At 40.3% G+C, this 14,646-nt stretch overlaps 1 protein-coding gene across 1 annotated transcript in view; it reads right to left on the bottom strand.

Annotated features, from left to right (window-relative positions):
• Positions 1-9,419, bottom strand: part of LOC149263257 (uncharacterized) — a 73,107-nt gene extending 63,688 nt beyond the window's left edge. The window contains exon 1 of the mRNA XM_089425998.1: positions 7,916-9,419. Coding sequence (XP_089282124.1) covers positions 7,916-9,055 — 1,140 coding nt within the window. The 5' untranslated portion in view covers positions 9,056-9,419. The remainder of the gene's footprint in view (positions 1-7,915) is intronic.
• Positions 9,420-14,646: the final 5,227 nt, after the last annotated feature.

Raw genomic sequence — 14,646 nt, 5'->3', positions numbered from 1 at the left:
TATGGGATGCTTGTTTCGTAGCCAAAACACTCAATTTAGAAGAGGGTTAGAGCTTTTAATGGGTTTTTTCCCAAATGTAAATAAATTTTGCTATGACAATGTGATTATCATTTCAGATATTACCCAGAGCTTATTCTGCTCTGAAATTATGTAGTTTCCTGTTATTCTCTTTTGTGACGATGAAGGTTTATAGAGTTGTGCCGGTTAATTATTCTGTGGTTTGATATGGCTACCATGGCCAGCAGTCGACGGCACATTTGCTTAAATTTGTTTTTGAATCTTTGCTAAATATGTATACCCAGTTCGGGGTTTGCGTCTTCGGTTATATCTTCAGAAAATAATGTGATGTATACTCAATTCCTTGCTTACTCGTGTTTGCCCGTATGTTATATCGTTTACATATTTCAAGGAGTTGTCTACGTTATAAAGAGTTATAAATCTTCGATTTGGATATGTGGTATCGGCCAACCTGATCTCCGTTTAATAATTGCAGCTTGTTTACCAGTTACATACGTTTAGCATTACCTATTGTATGTTCTTTTCCTTTGTAATTGCGGGGTCTGCTACCTAGTGTCATTATAGCCTGGCCTCCTCAGTTTCCAAGTTTCTTCCGGGAGCTTATGATCCACTCCCAACCTCCAGGGTTCATCATTTTGTGCTGTTATTGCCGCCTATGGAAGATTGGGTCGAGTTGAAGAGGCATAGAAGATGTTTGAAAAGATGGTTAACGCAGGTGTGGAGCTAGATGTTTTTGTTTATGGTGCCTTGATAAATGCATTTGCTGAAGCTGGATGTGTGGAAGAAGTTGTACGTTACTTTCAAATAATGCAAAACGCTGGTTTTGCAGGGAACTCTGTGGTGTATAGTTCTTTGATTAAGGTTTATAGTAAACGTGGTTTTTTGAAGGAAGCACAAGAAACGTACAAACGCATACAGAAATTGGGTGTTGAACCAGATGCCTTTTTATCAGGCTGTGTGCTTGACCTTTATGCTCGCACTGATATGGTGACTGAAGCACAGGAAGTATTCAAAGTCTTGAAGGAAAAGCAACAGGCAAATGAATTTTCTTTTTCCATGATGTTGTCCTTATACAAAAAGAATGGAAGGCTTAATGAAGCCACTGAAATTGCAAAGGAAATGTTAGAAACGGGATTTCTTACTAATGTTCTTTCTTTTAATAGCGTCATTAGCATGTTCATTGCAGATGGAAGATTGAGAGAAGCTGCTGAAGTTTTTCATCAAATGTTAAAACTAAAGGCTTCACCCAATGAGAATACATATAAAACACTGGGCATTCTTCTGAAGAGAGGAGGCATTCCAAGGGATACAGTAGAGCAGCTCGATGTTGCACGTAAAAGTGGGCTTCCACATGGTATTCAAGCCTTGAGAATGACAATCTTTTCTGCAGTGGGGATGCATGCTGAAGCTTTGGAAGCTTGTGATGAACTGAGAGCTTTTGGGTTGGATTTTGATGTGTCTTCTTACAATGCTGTTATATATGCACTTGGTAGTACTCGGAGGATTAATGAAGCTTACAACATGTTCATGATCATGCAAGCCAAAGGTCTTGAACCAGATACAATTACTTATGCAAGTATGACAATTAGCTATGGGAAGCTAGGGTTGGTAGACGGTGTTAGGAGAATGTTTTACAAAATGAAACAGAAGGGTTTTCAGCCAAACGAATTCATGTTCAAGGGAGTTATAGATGCCTATAAAAGTGCTGGGAAGTTTTCTTTAGCCAGATTTGTTACCCAGGAGAGGGAGTTCATGCATCAGTTGCAAGATCATGGTCACATTATATAAGATTATGCAGATCTGGTTTCGAGCTCGATTTCATGTGCACAGCTTTTAAAAGGACGCTGGCATACCATGTATTCATGCTGTTGTGTCTTTTAACATTTTGTAAAATTGTAACAGGTTATTTTTTTTTGGGAAATTTAAATCTATGCTCCTTGTATAGCTTCCACATGGTATTCAGGCCTTGAGAATGACAATCTTTTCTGCAGTGGGGATGCATGCTGAAGCTTTGGAAGCTTGTGATGAACTGAGAGCTTCTGGGTTGGATTTTGATGTGTCTTCTTACAATGTTGTTATATATGCACTTGGTAGTGCTGGGAGGATTAATGAAGCTTACAACATGTTCATGATCATGCAAGCCAAAGGTCTTGAACCAGATACAATTACTTGTGCGAGTATGACAATTAGCTATGGGAAGCTAGGGTTGGTAGACGGTGTTAGGAGAATGTTTTACAAAATGAAACAGAAGGGTTTTCAGCCAAACAAATTCATGTTCAAGGCAGTTATAGATGCCTATAAAAGTGCTGGGAAGTTTGCTTTAGCCAGATTTGTTACCCAGGAGAGGGAGTTCATGCATCAGTTGCAAGATCATGGTCACATTATATAAGATTATGCAGATTTGGTTTCGAGCTCGATTTCATGTGCACAGCTTTTAAAAGGAAGCTGGCATACCCTATATTCATGCTGTTGTGTCTTTTAAACGATGGAGCTTTTGCCAGAGTTTCCTCATCTCCAACTGTGGAGAGAATGACTTCATTTGTTTTGCATTCCACCCGCGAAGGTTTCTCTGATGCGGCCATTTTCCGCAGTGCTGTTTCAGTGGTCGGTAACTCTGTTTGGGTCCTATTTGATGGTCTGGCGGTGGATCAGAAATGCTTACAGGTAAAATCTTTGGTTTTATCTTTCAGCTGGTTCTCTGCTCTTATTTTCTTGTTCTGCTCTTATTTCCTTGCTCTTCGTGACTGTAGGCGTTCAAGCCCTATCAGATACCCTAATCAGTTTTCCTGTATTTGAAATGCAACGCAGGACGTTGGGACTCGGAGCTGGCTCAACCTGCTTGGTAGGGCGACGTGTCTACAGTGGCGGAGTTTCCAGTTATGGGTAAGAACTTGCCCTGGTTGGAGGGGAAACTTAAAGCGTGGTTATGGCTCTCTGCATCTATGGGATGCCTGTTTCATAGCCAAAAAGCTCAATTTAGAAGAGGGTTAGAGCTTTTAATGGGTTTTTTCCCAAATGTAAATAAATTTTGCTATGACAATGTGATTATCATTTCAGATGTTACCCAGAGCTTATTCTGCTCTGAAATTATGTAGTTTCCTGTTATTCTCTTTTGTGACGATGAAGGTTTATAGAGCTGTGCCGGTTAATTATTCTGTGGTTTGATATGGCTACCATGGCCAGCAGTCGACGGCACATTTGCTTAAATTTGTTTTTGAATCTTTGCTAAATATGTATACCCAGTTCGGGGTTTGCGTCTTCGGTTATATCTTCAGATAATTATGTGATGTATACTCAATTCCTTGCTTACTCGTGTTTGCCCGTATGTTATATCGTTTACATATTTCAAGGAGTTGTCTACGTTATAAAGAGTTATAAATCTTCGATTTGGATATGTGGTATCGGCCAACCTGATCTCTGTTTAATAATTGCAGCTTGTTTACCAGTTACATACGTTTAACATTACCTACTGTATGTTCTTTTCCTTTGTAATTGCGGGGTCTGCTACCCAGTGTCATTATAGCCTGGCCTCCTCAGTTTCCAAGTTTCTTCCGGGAGCTTATGATCCACTCCCAACCTCCAGGGTTCATCATTTTGTGCTGTTATTGCCGCCTATGGAAGATTGGGTCGAGTTGCAGAGGCAGAGAAGATGTTTGAAAAGATGGTTAACGCAGGTGTGGAGCTAGATGTTTTTGTTTATGGTGCCTTGATAAATGCATTTGCTGAAGCTGGATGTGTGGAAGAAGTTGTACGTTACTTTCAAATAATGCAAAACGCTGGTTTTGCAGGGAACTCTGTGGTGTATAGTTCTTTGATTAAGGTTTATAGTAAACGTGGTTTTTTGAAGGAAGCACAAGAAACGTACAAACGCATACAGAAATTGGGTGTTGAACCAGATGCCTTTTTATCAGGCTGTGTGCTTGACCTTTATGCTCGCACTGATATGGTGACTGAAGCACAAGAAGTATTCAAAGTCTTGAAGGAAAAGCAGCAGACAAATGAATTTTCTTTTTCCATGATGTTGTCCTTATACAAAAAGAATGGAAGGCTTAATGAAGCCACTGAAATTGCAAAGGAAATGTTAGAAACGGGATTTCTTACTAATGTTCTTTCTTTTAATAGCGTCATTAGCCTGTTCATTGCAGATGGAAGATTGAGAGAGGCTGCTGAAGTTTTTCATCAAATGTTAAAACTAAAGGCTTCACCCAATGAGAATACATATAAAACACTGGGCATTCTTCTGAAGAGAGGAGGCATTCCAAGGGATACAGTAGAGCAGCTCGATGTTGCACGTAAAAGTGGGCTTCCACATGGTATTCAGGCCTTGAGAATGACAATCTTTTCTGCAGTGGGGATGCATGCTGAAGCTTTGGAAGCTTGTGATGAACTGAGAGCTTTTGGGTTGGATTTTGATGTGTCTTCTTACAATGCTGTTATATATGCACTTGGTAGTACTCGGAGGATTAATGAAGCTTACAACATGTTCATGATCATGCAAGCCAAAGGTCTTGAACCAGATACAATTACTTATGCAAGTATGACAATTAGCTATGGGAAGCTAGGGTTGGTAGACGGTGTTAGGAGAATGTTTTACAAAATGAAACAGAAGGGTTTTCAGCCAAACGAATTCATGTTCAAGGGAGTTATAGATGCCTATAAAAGTGCTGGGAAGTTTTCTTTAGCCAGATTTGTTACCCAGGAGAGGGAGTTCATGCATCAGTTGCAAGATCATGGTCACATTATATAAGATTATGCAGATCTGGTTTCGAGCTCGATTTCATGTGCACAGCTTTTAAAAGGACGCTGGCATACCATGTATTCATGCTGTTGTGTCTTTTAACATTTTGTAAAATTGTAACAGGTTATTTTTTTTTTGGGAAATTTAAATCTATGCTCCTTGTATAGCTTCCACATGGTATTCAGGCCTTGAGAATGACAATCTTTTCTGCAGTGGGGATGCATGCTGAAGCTTTGGAAGCTTGTGATGAACTGAGAGCTTCTGGGTTGGATTTTGATGTGTCTTCTTACAATGCTGTTATATATGCACTTGGTAGTGCAGGGAGGATTAATGAAGCTTACAACATGTTCATGATCATGCAAGCCAAAGGTCTTGAACCAGATACAATTACTTATGCAAGTATGACAATTAGCTATGGGAAGCTAGGGTTGGTAGACGGTGTTAGGAGAATGTTTTACAAAATGAAACATAAGGGTTTTCAGTCAAACGAATTCATGTTCAAGGCAGTTATAGATGCCTATAAAAGTGCTGGGAAGTTTGCTTTAGCCAGATTTGTTACCCAGGAGAGGGAGTTCATGCATCAGTTGCAAGATCATGGGCACATTATATAAGATTATGCAGATCTGGTTTCGAGCTCGATTTCATGTGCACAGCTTTTAAAAGGAAGCTGGCATACCCTGTATTCATGCTGTTGTGTCTTTTAACATTTTGTAAAATTGTAACAGGTTATTTTTTTTTGGGAAATTTAAATCTATGCTCCTTGTATAGAGAAATTGTGGATAAAAGGGTACTAGTAGTTCTTTTAGTGTATAACAAAAATGCAAATAAAAAGACATTGGTCATTCCCTTCTCCAATATAAATTAAGACTTTGAAAACAGAGGAGGGCACCCCAAAATCCTGAATCTTGACAGTGGTATCCGAGATTCTCAAAAAATTCTGTGAAATTTTCTCAAAATCATATTAGAATTTCTATTTTTTTTCGAGCAAAATTGTGATTTGTTTAGACAACGCGATTGAGGAGATGCATTATCTATTGAAACTACAATTTTGCCCCGACGGCCCAGTTCTCATCGGAATATGGTGAAAAAAATTAATGTGTTTAAATCGTTTTTTCGTTTCAAAAATAAAATAGTGATTTCAAATTCTCATTAATTTTCTACACGATTTCAATTATAAACTGGCTAAACATCCTAACACCCAAATTAATCTCCTGAGTGGAACATTCAACACAGAGAAGCAATCTAACTTTCGCTTGTAACACAAGCGATACTTAAAGAAGTGGTGGATGTGAATGCTCAGAAAATGGGAAAACGACATATGAGATCACCAGCCGGCCATCCCTTTAAGTCAAGAACATATGCCTTTTCTATTACGTTACCAGACTGAACTTTTGTTCAAGGCTCTGTCTCACTGTTGCACCAATGGAAAGTAGAGCAGACTACTGGTCGGCCAGGGCCCAGCATAGATCCATGCAAACGAAAGGCAGAGACATGTCACTGTGATACTAGCCACAACCTCACATAAATAAATACATGCCCAGGCAAGCCTGACAGAGGGCAACTCCATTGAATTAATATATGAATTAAGGGTATCATGGTTTAGAACAACATAATGTTCAAATGTGAAGCCAATGAAATTATATAAGATTACCCTACTCCTTTCTTACTAATTTTCTCTTTATAAACTAGCCATTTGGAACTTTGATGTTACACATTCAAATTCTAGTATCATCCACCTAATTCTAGTATCATCCACCTGTTTAATTCTCATGTTGGGGCATCTGCAATATTTGACGACATAATGCCTTTAGAAGCACATAGTTTGTTCGACTACCTGTCCACTAATTAGTTTGTCTATGCTCATTATGGTAAATTCGATCTTACACCTTGAACAAGCTTTACTTGTAATTTACTAAATCCAATGGCTGGTTTTTTGGGTATCCGACACTTGATTAATTCTCACCTCGGGCAATCTTTGACAACATAATGGCCTCTAGAAGCTCATAGAATCCAATTTTTAACATATTTTCACTCTTTTTATCACTAGGAGTGCTTAATTCAAACAATGGTGAGACCATTTGGATGTTAGAAACCTAATGCTAATTTTCTATTTGTCCCCAACCTAATGAATATTAATATTGGTGATAGCATATCTTTAAAATGAACATATTGAGTTAATTTCCCTTATATAAAGGTCTTCCTTATTTATTCATAATCTTTGAATTTCAATTACATCATTGTTCTCATCCTTTGTCAAATGTTCATCAAGCAATGTCAGAAGACAGTTTTGGCATCCATCAAGGACCTTAGGATAAACCTTATGAACTGAAAGCACTTGGTAATATGAATAGATGATCTAGCCATTTGTTGATGATAACAAATAAACACCGGTAAAGAAACAAAATTGCATAAAAATTTGACTTCTTTCTTCTATGCTGTTGTTTCTTATGTCATTTGCATAAAATTTTGACTTCTTTCTTCTATGCTATTGTTTTTTATAGCATTGCCTTACGGCGTTTCCTTTGCAACATGTGGTGCAAATGCTAGTTAAAAATATCCCTATTGTTTAACAGAGAGCCGTCTAGTATTGTAGTTCCCTCCAGTTGCTGGAACCTAGAAATGTAGAAAGTTAGAGTTTCCATCAATCCAGAACTCTAATCAATTTTTTGACGATCTAGGACGATTCAGAATTGGGCAAAACCCCAGTGGTCCACATTGTTCCACTATGCACAGGCCTTGGATCATAGTAGAACCTCAAATTTCTGCCGGATTCTTATTAGATTTGTGGCCAGAAAGAGGATCCGTTTGCAAAATTAGCTTATTCCATTTTGTAGTAGTGATATGCCGGTAAAAGGCCATTTGTATGTGGGAAGTGGATGCTCAGGTAAACAGTTTAGATTTGAGCCAGTGTTTGTACGTGGGTATCCAATCCTATCAGCCTGTGTTCTCGTGAGAGATGTTGGCAATACGCTATCATTTTTTAACTATTCAATTCCATTGAATTCAACTCTATTCTCAAAACTCTGTCCCCAAACAAGGGTGTCCAATAACCTTAAAAATGACAAAAATCCGTACACTATCAATGCATTATAGCACTACACACATGAAGGCTGGTACATGAGGGGGGGGAAGCCATCTGCAATCATGTAACAAACTTACCATCATATTGGTATGCAGCGCATCCTCGTAGATATCTTCTGCTGGATCTGGAACAATGTCTCCACTGACACTATCAATCGCTTCGGCAATCTGGTTCCACTTCTCCTCCCCAATCCGCTTCACCAACCGATCACCGTCGGCATCGTCCCCAAGGAACAGGTCCCCGGTATCATCAACCGCAGAAATCTTCCCCGCATCGCCCCGGCCACGGCCCCGTCCCCTGCCTCTTCCCCTACCCTGCATTGCACCCCTACCTCTGCCCCTGCCCCTGCCTCTGCCCCTCCCGCCAGGCCCGCCAGGCGCACCAGGCCCACCTGTAATCCCGGTTTCCTCCGCCCGCTTGGTCAATATGTTCAGTGCCTGTTTCACAGCATCCTCGCCCACAAGTCTAGGAGTGGCAGACACAGGCCCCGGGCCTGGCCTAGCCTGCTGCCCACCTATGACTCGCCTCACAGGACGGGCGTGCCGATTTTCTTCAGTTAAATTTGTTCCAGTTTGTGTTGGCCGAGGGGAAACAGGCATACCTCGTCCATAACCCGGCGTTCCTCTAAATCCAGGCACTGAAGGCAGCGCTTCTGCAGGTTCTTCTGAGCTAGGCATTATGGGTTGCTCCGACCGTTTGAGAAAGATGGCCTTCGTGGGAGACCGGGAAGGGCTTTCTTGCAGGGGTCTTGACTCAGTCTCTTCTGCAGATGGGGGTTTTCCGCTTCCTCGCCCGCGGCCCGCCCCGGAAGCAGGGGAAAGTTCAGCTCCCCATGCTTTGAAAGGATTGTATGCAGCACCTTCTGGAGCAGAGGAGGAGCCATCGCCCGGCGTCTGGATTGGGGTTACCAATCCTCCGCCTCTCCCTTGGCTTACACGAGCGGAAACCTTGCTCGCCTGCTGTCTCGGCAATGCTCCTCCGTGGCCTCGTCCGACGGGTAATTGGCTCCGCGAGGGTTCCTCTTCATCATCGTCTTCCTCTTGCTGTTGCTCTCCTAGCTTTGCAGGTGGCTTGCCGATGGCATTGCTGCTGCTGCCGCCTGGAGGGATCGATCCTCGACCTCTGCCAGTCCCCGACGAAAATGGGGAACTCCATACCACCGTAGAAGAAGAATAGGGGAAGTTGTTAGTTCTCAGTACACGACCAACGCCTCTCATTGTACCTCGACAGTTGAGAGATTTAAGTAGGGTCTAAGGGATCTCTGATAATTCCAGCTGATATAACATATTGCGCTCTCTGGCTTGATTTGATTGCAGTGCCAGGGATGTATTTGCATGTACAATTGTGAGAAGCCCATGGCCCCAGCTGAAACTAGATTTCATCATTTGATTTCCAATTTCAGTTTGGTTTATATATATAACTAGTACGGGAAATGGTGCATTCTGAGAGTGCAACACGAGAACTCATAGGAGCAGGAATCCAGCTTCATTCCAGAAGCACTTGCATCCGGCAAAGCATTAAAATTACCTCTTTTCAAATTATGATGTGAATTCATAGTTATTTTCATGGATCAATTGGAATTTTCATTGTTATGCTTAAGTCTCATTAGCACAAAATAACAAACATAAAGTGTGTTGCTTTTCCATTCAAAATTTGAAGTGTTATGCTTAGTCTTATTAGCATAGTTACATAGCTAGCGTGGGATAAGAAGCAATAAAGTTAGCTCGCTTTTCAAATCCGGAGAGAATTCAGTCAAAATTATGTTGTGATTCATGGTTATTTCAATGGATCAATTGGAATTTTTAGTCTTATGCTCATTCTTATTAGCAAAAATAACCCAAATGAAGTGTTTTTCCTTTCGATTGGAATTTTAAAATAACCAAAATAAAGTGTTTTGTTTTCTTTTAGAATTTTAAGTGTTATGCTTGGTATTAGTTAGTATAATTAACATAAAGTGGTTGTGGTTGAGGCTAACATTAGTTTAATATTGGATTTACCCAAAGGATTAAGATTATAGTCTCAATGTTGGATTTACCCAGAGGATTATGATTGTGTGGAGCTCGAACTTTCCGAGACCATTAAGAGCTTTAGCAAAGACAAGAACTAAGAGCTTTAGCAAAGACAAGAGCCCCGGGCCAGATGGCTGGCCGGTGGAATTCTTTTCTCATTTCTATGAACTCTTCAAAATAGATCTCCTCGGCATGGTTGATGCATCCCGTCTCTCCGGCAGTATTAACAGCGCTCTCTCCGCCTCCTTTATTGCTTTAATTCCAAAACGAGAAAAATCTACTTCTTTTGGGGATTATAGGCCGATTGCTTTATGCAATTCGCTATATAAGATTATTTCCAAAATTATAGCTGAAAGATTGAAGAAAGTTCTCAACTCTTTTATAACTAAGGAACAGCACGCTTTCCTCAAGGACAGGCTTATCATGGATGCAGTTGCTATGGCACAGGAGTGCCTCCACTCCATATGCACCAAGAAAATGGACGCCGCTGCTCTTAAAATCGATCTCAAAAAGGCTTTTGACTGCGTCGATTGGAGCTTCCTCAAAATTCTTCTGGCAAAAATTGGCTTAAGACCCATGGCAATCAGCTGGATCATGGCGTGCGTGGAATCGGTCCACTACTCTGTAATCATAAATGGTATTCCATCTACTTTTTTCCATGCAGAGAGAGGGCTCCACCAGGGATGCCCTCTCTCCCCGCTTCTATTTATTCTGGTGATGAACTGTCTCAGCTCGCATATCAACCGTGCTGTTGCCGAAGGTAGATGCAAGCCTGTAAGGATCTGCAGAGACATCTCCCTCTCCCATAATCTCTTCGTCGACGATATCTTACTTTTTGCTCTACTGTGCAAACCCTCCTGGGTCTGCCTTTATGTGCTCTTCAAGAAGTTTCAAGCTGCCACAGGCCTTTCGATCAACTGCGGGAAATCAGTGCTTTATCACAACGATTCAAACCCTGCTATAGCACAGTGGATTGCAGATCGCTTTGAGATCAATCTTGCCCAGATAAAGGATGGCTTCACCTATTTGGGTTTCCGTCTAAAAGCAAAGGGGTACCGTTGTCTGGACTGGGCTTGGCTGGTGGACCGCTTCTACTTCAAGATTTCTCGTTGGGAAATGTGCTTCCTGTCTCTTGCTGGCAGATATATCTTGGTACAAACGGTTCTCTCTCAACTTGCGGTGTTCTGGAGCCACCTTTTCCTTCTCCCTTCATCTGTTATCAAGCAAATGAAGTCCATTGCTGCCATTTTTTTGTGGAGTGGCCGTCCCTTCCACTCAAAAATTCACCTTGTCAAGATGGATACAATCACAAGGCCGAAAGAAAAGGGTGGTTGGGGTCTTCTTAATATGAATCATTTTGGTAAAGCGCTCATCTGCAAATCTTTGCACAGGGGCTTATTTGGGCACGGTCCGTGGAGCACCTTGATCAGACAAAAGTACCTTAAAGGCCGTCCCTTGGTTTACTGGTTCAAAAGGTCTTCTCTTGGAATCAGGAATGGATCCCCCATTTGGCACAGCTTCAAAAAGATCCAATCTTTCTTCCTGAAGAATTTAAAATGGACTTTTTTTCTGGTTCCTGCGTCCTCATTGGTATAGATCCCACTCTATACAACCTTGAGTCCATGATCCCCCCCTCTTTACTCTCTTTCTTTCATTCTAGAGGCCTTTTTACCTGGAACACTCTTATTGACTCTTGGTCCTCTCTTGAACCAATCTGGAAATCTGACCTTCAGTTAGCCATCCCTCCCCTCCTCCGTCCCCTATGGCTTTCTTTCACTTCCCGTTTCACCCATCGTGGGATTCTCCAACTTGGCACAAAAGACAACCTCATCTGGTCCACTGACAACTCTATTCATCCCATCTCTGTCCGGAACATATACTCTGTCTTAATCGCTGATTTCCCTCCTATCCCCTTTGTCTTTCCTGTCAAATTCTGGAAAGCCCCTTGCCCCCTCAAATCCATCCTTTTTTCATGGCTTCTCTTCTCCAATAAGAATCTCTCCTGGGATGTTCTGCAAAGAAAAGGATGGCACGGTCCAGGCAGATGTCAACTCTGCCTTGCGGAGTTTGAAACAAACTATCACATGTTCTTTCACTGTTCCGCCTCCTCTGCAATCTGGTATGAACTCTCATTGCTATATGGTTTTCCTCACTGTTTGTTTTCCTCTGTTCAGGAAGCTTTTACATGGTGGGGCGTTCAATGCCCCATTTGGCAGGCTCTTTTCTGCCTCACATGCTGGAACATTTGGAAGTGGAGGAACAGGCGCATCTTCCAGGCCTCCTGCCTGCCGCTTGTCTCCATTCTTCCTTCTATTTTGGGGTCTATGCCCACTCCGATTTAATTGGCTCCTCTCGCCATTCTCTTTCTGTCATATGGTCAACAGCGCTCCTGTATCTTTGGATCTATCTTTTTCTCTTCTGGCTTTTTTACCTGCCCTCTCCTTATGGGGCTCGTTTTCCTTTTGGCGCGGATCTTAAACATTTCGACATTGTGGCTGTGGTTATAGCTTCATATGCTTTTACATTTTCTGCTCTCCATGCACAGCTATACAGGACGAGGCTTCGGGCCTTCTTTGTGCTAAAACTTCCGACAATGCAGCTATGGTATAGTTTCCTACGCTCATATGGTTTTACATTTTCTGCACCACGTTCAGATTGGCTGTGGCATAGCTTCTTATGCTCATATGGTCTTTCATTTTCTGCTCTCCATGATCAGATATACAGGTTGAGGCATTCGGCCTTCTTTGTACCCAAGAACTTTATATTTTCTCAATATAATCTATCCTGATTTTTCTTTCTGAAAAAAAAAAAAAAAAAAAAAAAAAAAAAAAAAAAAAAAAAAAAAAAAAAAAAAAAACTTTGTGGAGCTCGAGCTCAATTCATGGTTGAGGCTAACCTTAGTCTCAATGTTGGGTTTACCCAAAGCATTATGATTGTGTGGAGCTTAGTTTGTGGTTGAGGCTAACCTTAGTCTTAATGTTGGATTTACCCAAAGGATTATGATTGTGTGGAGCTCAATTTGCGGTTGAGGCTAACCTTAGTCTCAATGTTGGATTTACCCAAAGGATTAATATTTTAGTCTTAATGCTGAATATACCCAAAGGATTATGATTGTTTGTGGTTGAGGCTAACCTTAATCTCAATGTTGGACTTACCAAAGGATTATGATTGTGTGGAGCTCGGTTGGGTTTGGACATCCCATGAGACTCTCACCCTTAACCCCTCTCCAAAAGATGTGAAGTAGTGACATAATGGGGACTAAAGCCCACACAAACCAGTTAATCAACACCTCATGAGTAACAAACATAAAGTGTAATAAGTATCATATATCTCACATCTTATGATAATTGTGTTTTAAATTATATCAATTTGGTATATTTAAAATAAATAAATACATAAACATTATCTTATAAAAAATTTAAATGATTATTTATTAAATTTTTATTTATAATGGTTGATAATTCATTTTTATTTCATAAATAATAATGTTGTGATTTAAAAAATAAACATAAAATTAGGTCGAGACCAACGCGAATGTTGGATGGAATAACAATATAGCCACATGTGGGACGTTGCCACCAAGATTGTGTAAGGTTCGGTTGAACCTAAACACCCAGTGGGACAATTTTTACCCCACACAAGTGTCTCCCACCATCAACACCTTCCCATAAGATTTGAACCAATGACTTGAAGGGGACTAAACTCCACACAAACCATGTGACCTACACCTCATGAGTAATAATGACATTACTAACAATAATGTCATGATGTTATATTCAAAATTGTGTACTTTGTTTTTTACTTGGTGATGTGGTGGTTATTTAATGATGTAAATTGTCTGAGTTTGAGACACACACTAACCAAGGTTAAATGTCATGAGAAACACCAAAGTTATTGGTGGTCATTTTTGTGATTTATTATCGATATAAAAGAAATTGAATATTACTAAATTGAGTTGCTTTAAGGACCCACAATGACAATTGCAAACTATTGGCAACAACTCAAATGAAATTATTATTAGTTGTTGAGGATGGTGCACTCTAAAAACGTAGCCTCTTTCTTAGGTCTAGTGTTTATTGGAACCTAGATTGACCATAGGGAACTATTGTGTGGGCATCGACACCTTTCTTTTACTTTTTTATAATGATGTATTTTAAGTATCTAAAAAATAGTAAAGGGGGCTCCTTTATTGGTGGATTGCAAGATTATTTTGATCAAAGTTGAAGTCGATTCTCCTTATTGTAAGTTTTATTTTTATTTTGGGCTATGTTCTGGGTGTTAATGAACTTATTTTTTCTCTCTAACTGTGTTTTTAGGAAATATTCTCTTAAGTTATTTTTTTCTTTTCTTTTCTTTTTTTTATGTTAAGCAATATAAAACAAGAAAAAATTCATTGTTCTTGTAATACATCACTAGAAAAGATACTTCTCGATGATAGAGTGCAAAGGACGTCTCTTTCTTAGTGACACAGTGCACAAGAAATATCCTTTGTTGCAACACAATGTAAAGAAATACTCTTTCCCAATGAATCACCACTTAAAAAGTAGCTTTCTCTATGATACATAGCCAGAAAAGACTTATTCTTTGTGACATCACACACAAAAATATACTCTCGTAGCGACACACTGCAAAAGAAGTCACTTCCTTGGTGAAGCCAACCTTAGGATAAGAAGCTAGCCATGCTTCATTTTTCGTCAATCTCCAACCTTCTTTACCATTTCACTAAGAAGTTGCTTTCTCGATGACACATTATTGGAGAAGTTACTTTCTTGGTGACACGTCAATAAAGAAGTCCCTTT

Source organism: Pinus tabuliformis, chromosome 6 (genome assembly GCF_031772625.1).
Source record: "Pinus tabuliformis cultivar Carrire ecotype Pingquan chromosome 6, CPIR1, whole genome shotgun sequence".
Taxonomy (NCBI): domain Eukaryota; kingdom Viridiplantae; phylum Streptophyta; class Pinopsida; order Pinales; family Pinaceae; genus Pinus; species Pinus tabuliformis.
This window is presented reverse-complemented; position numbering and strand designations above follow the sequence as displayed.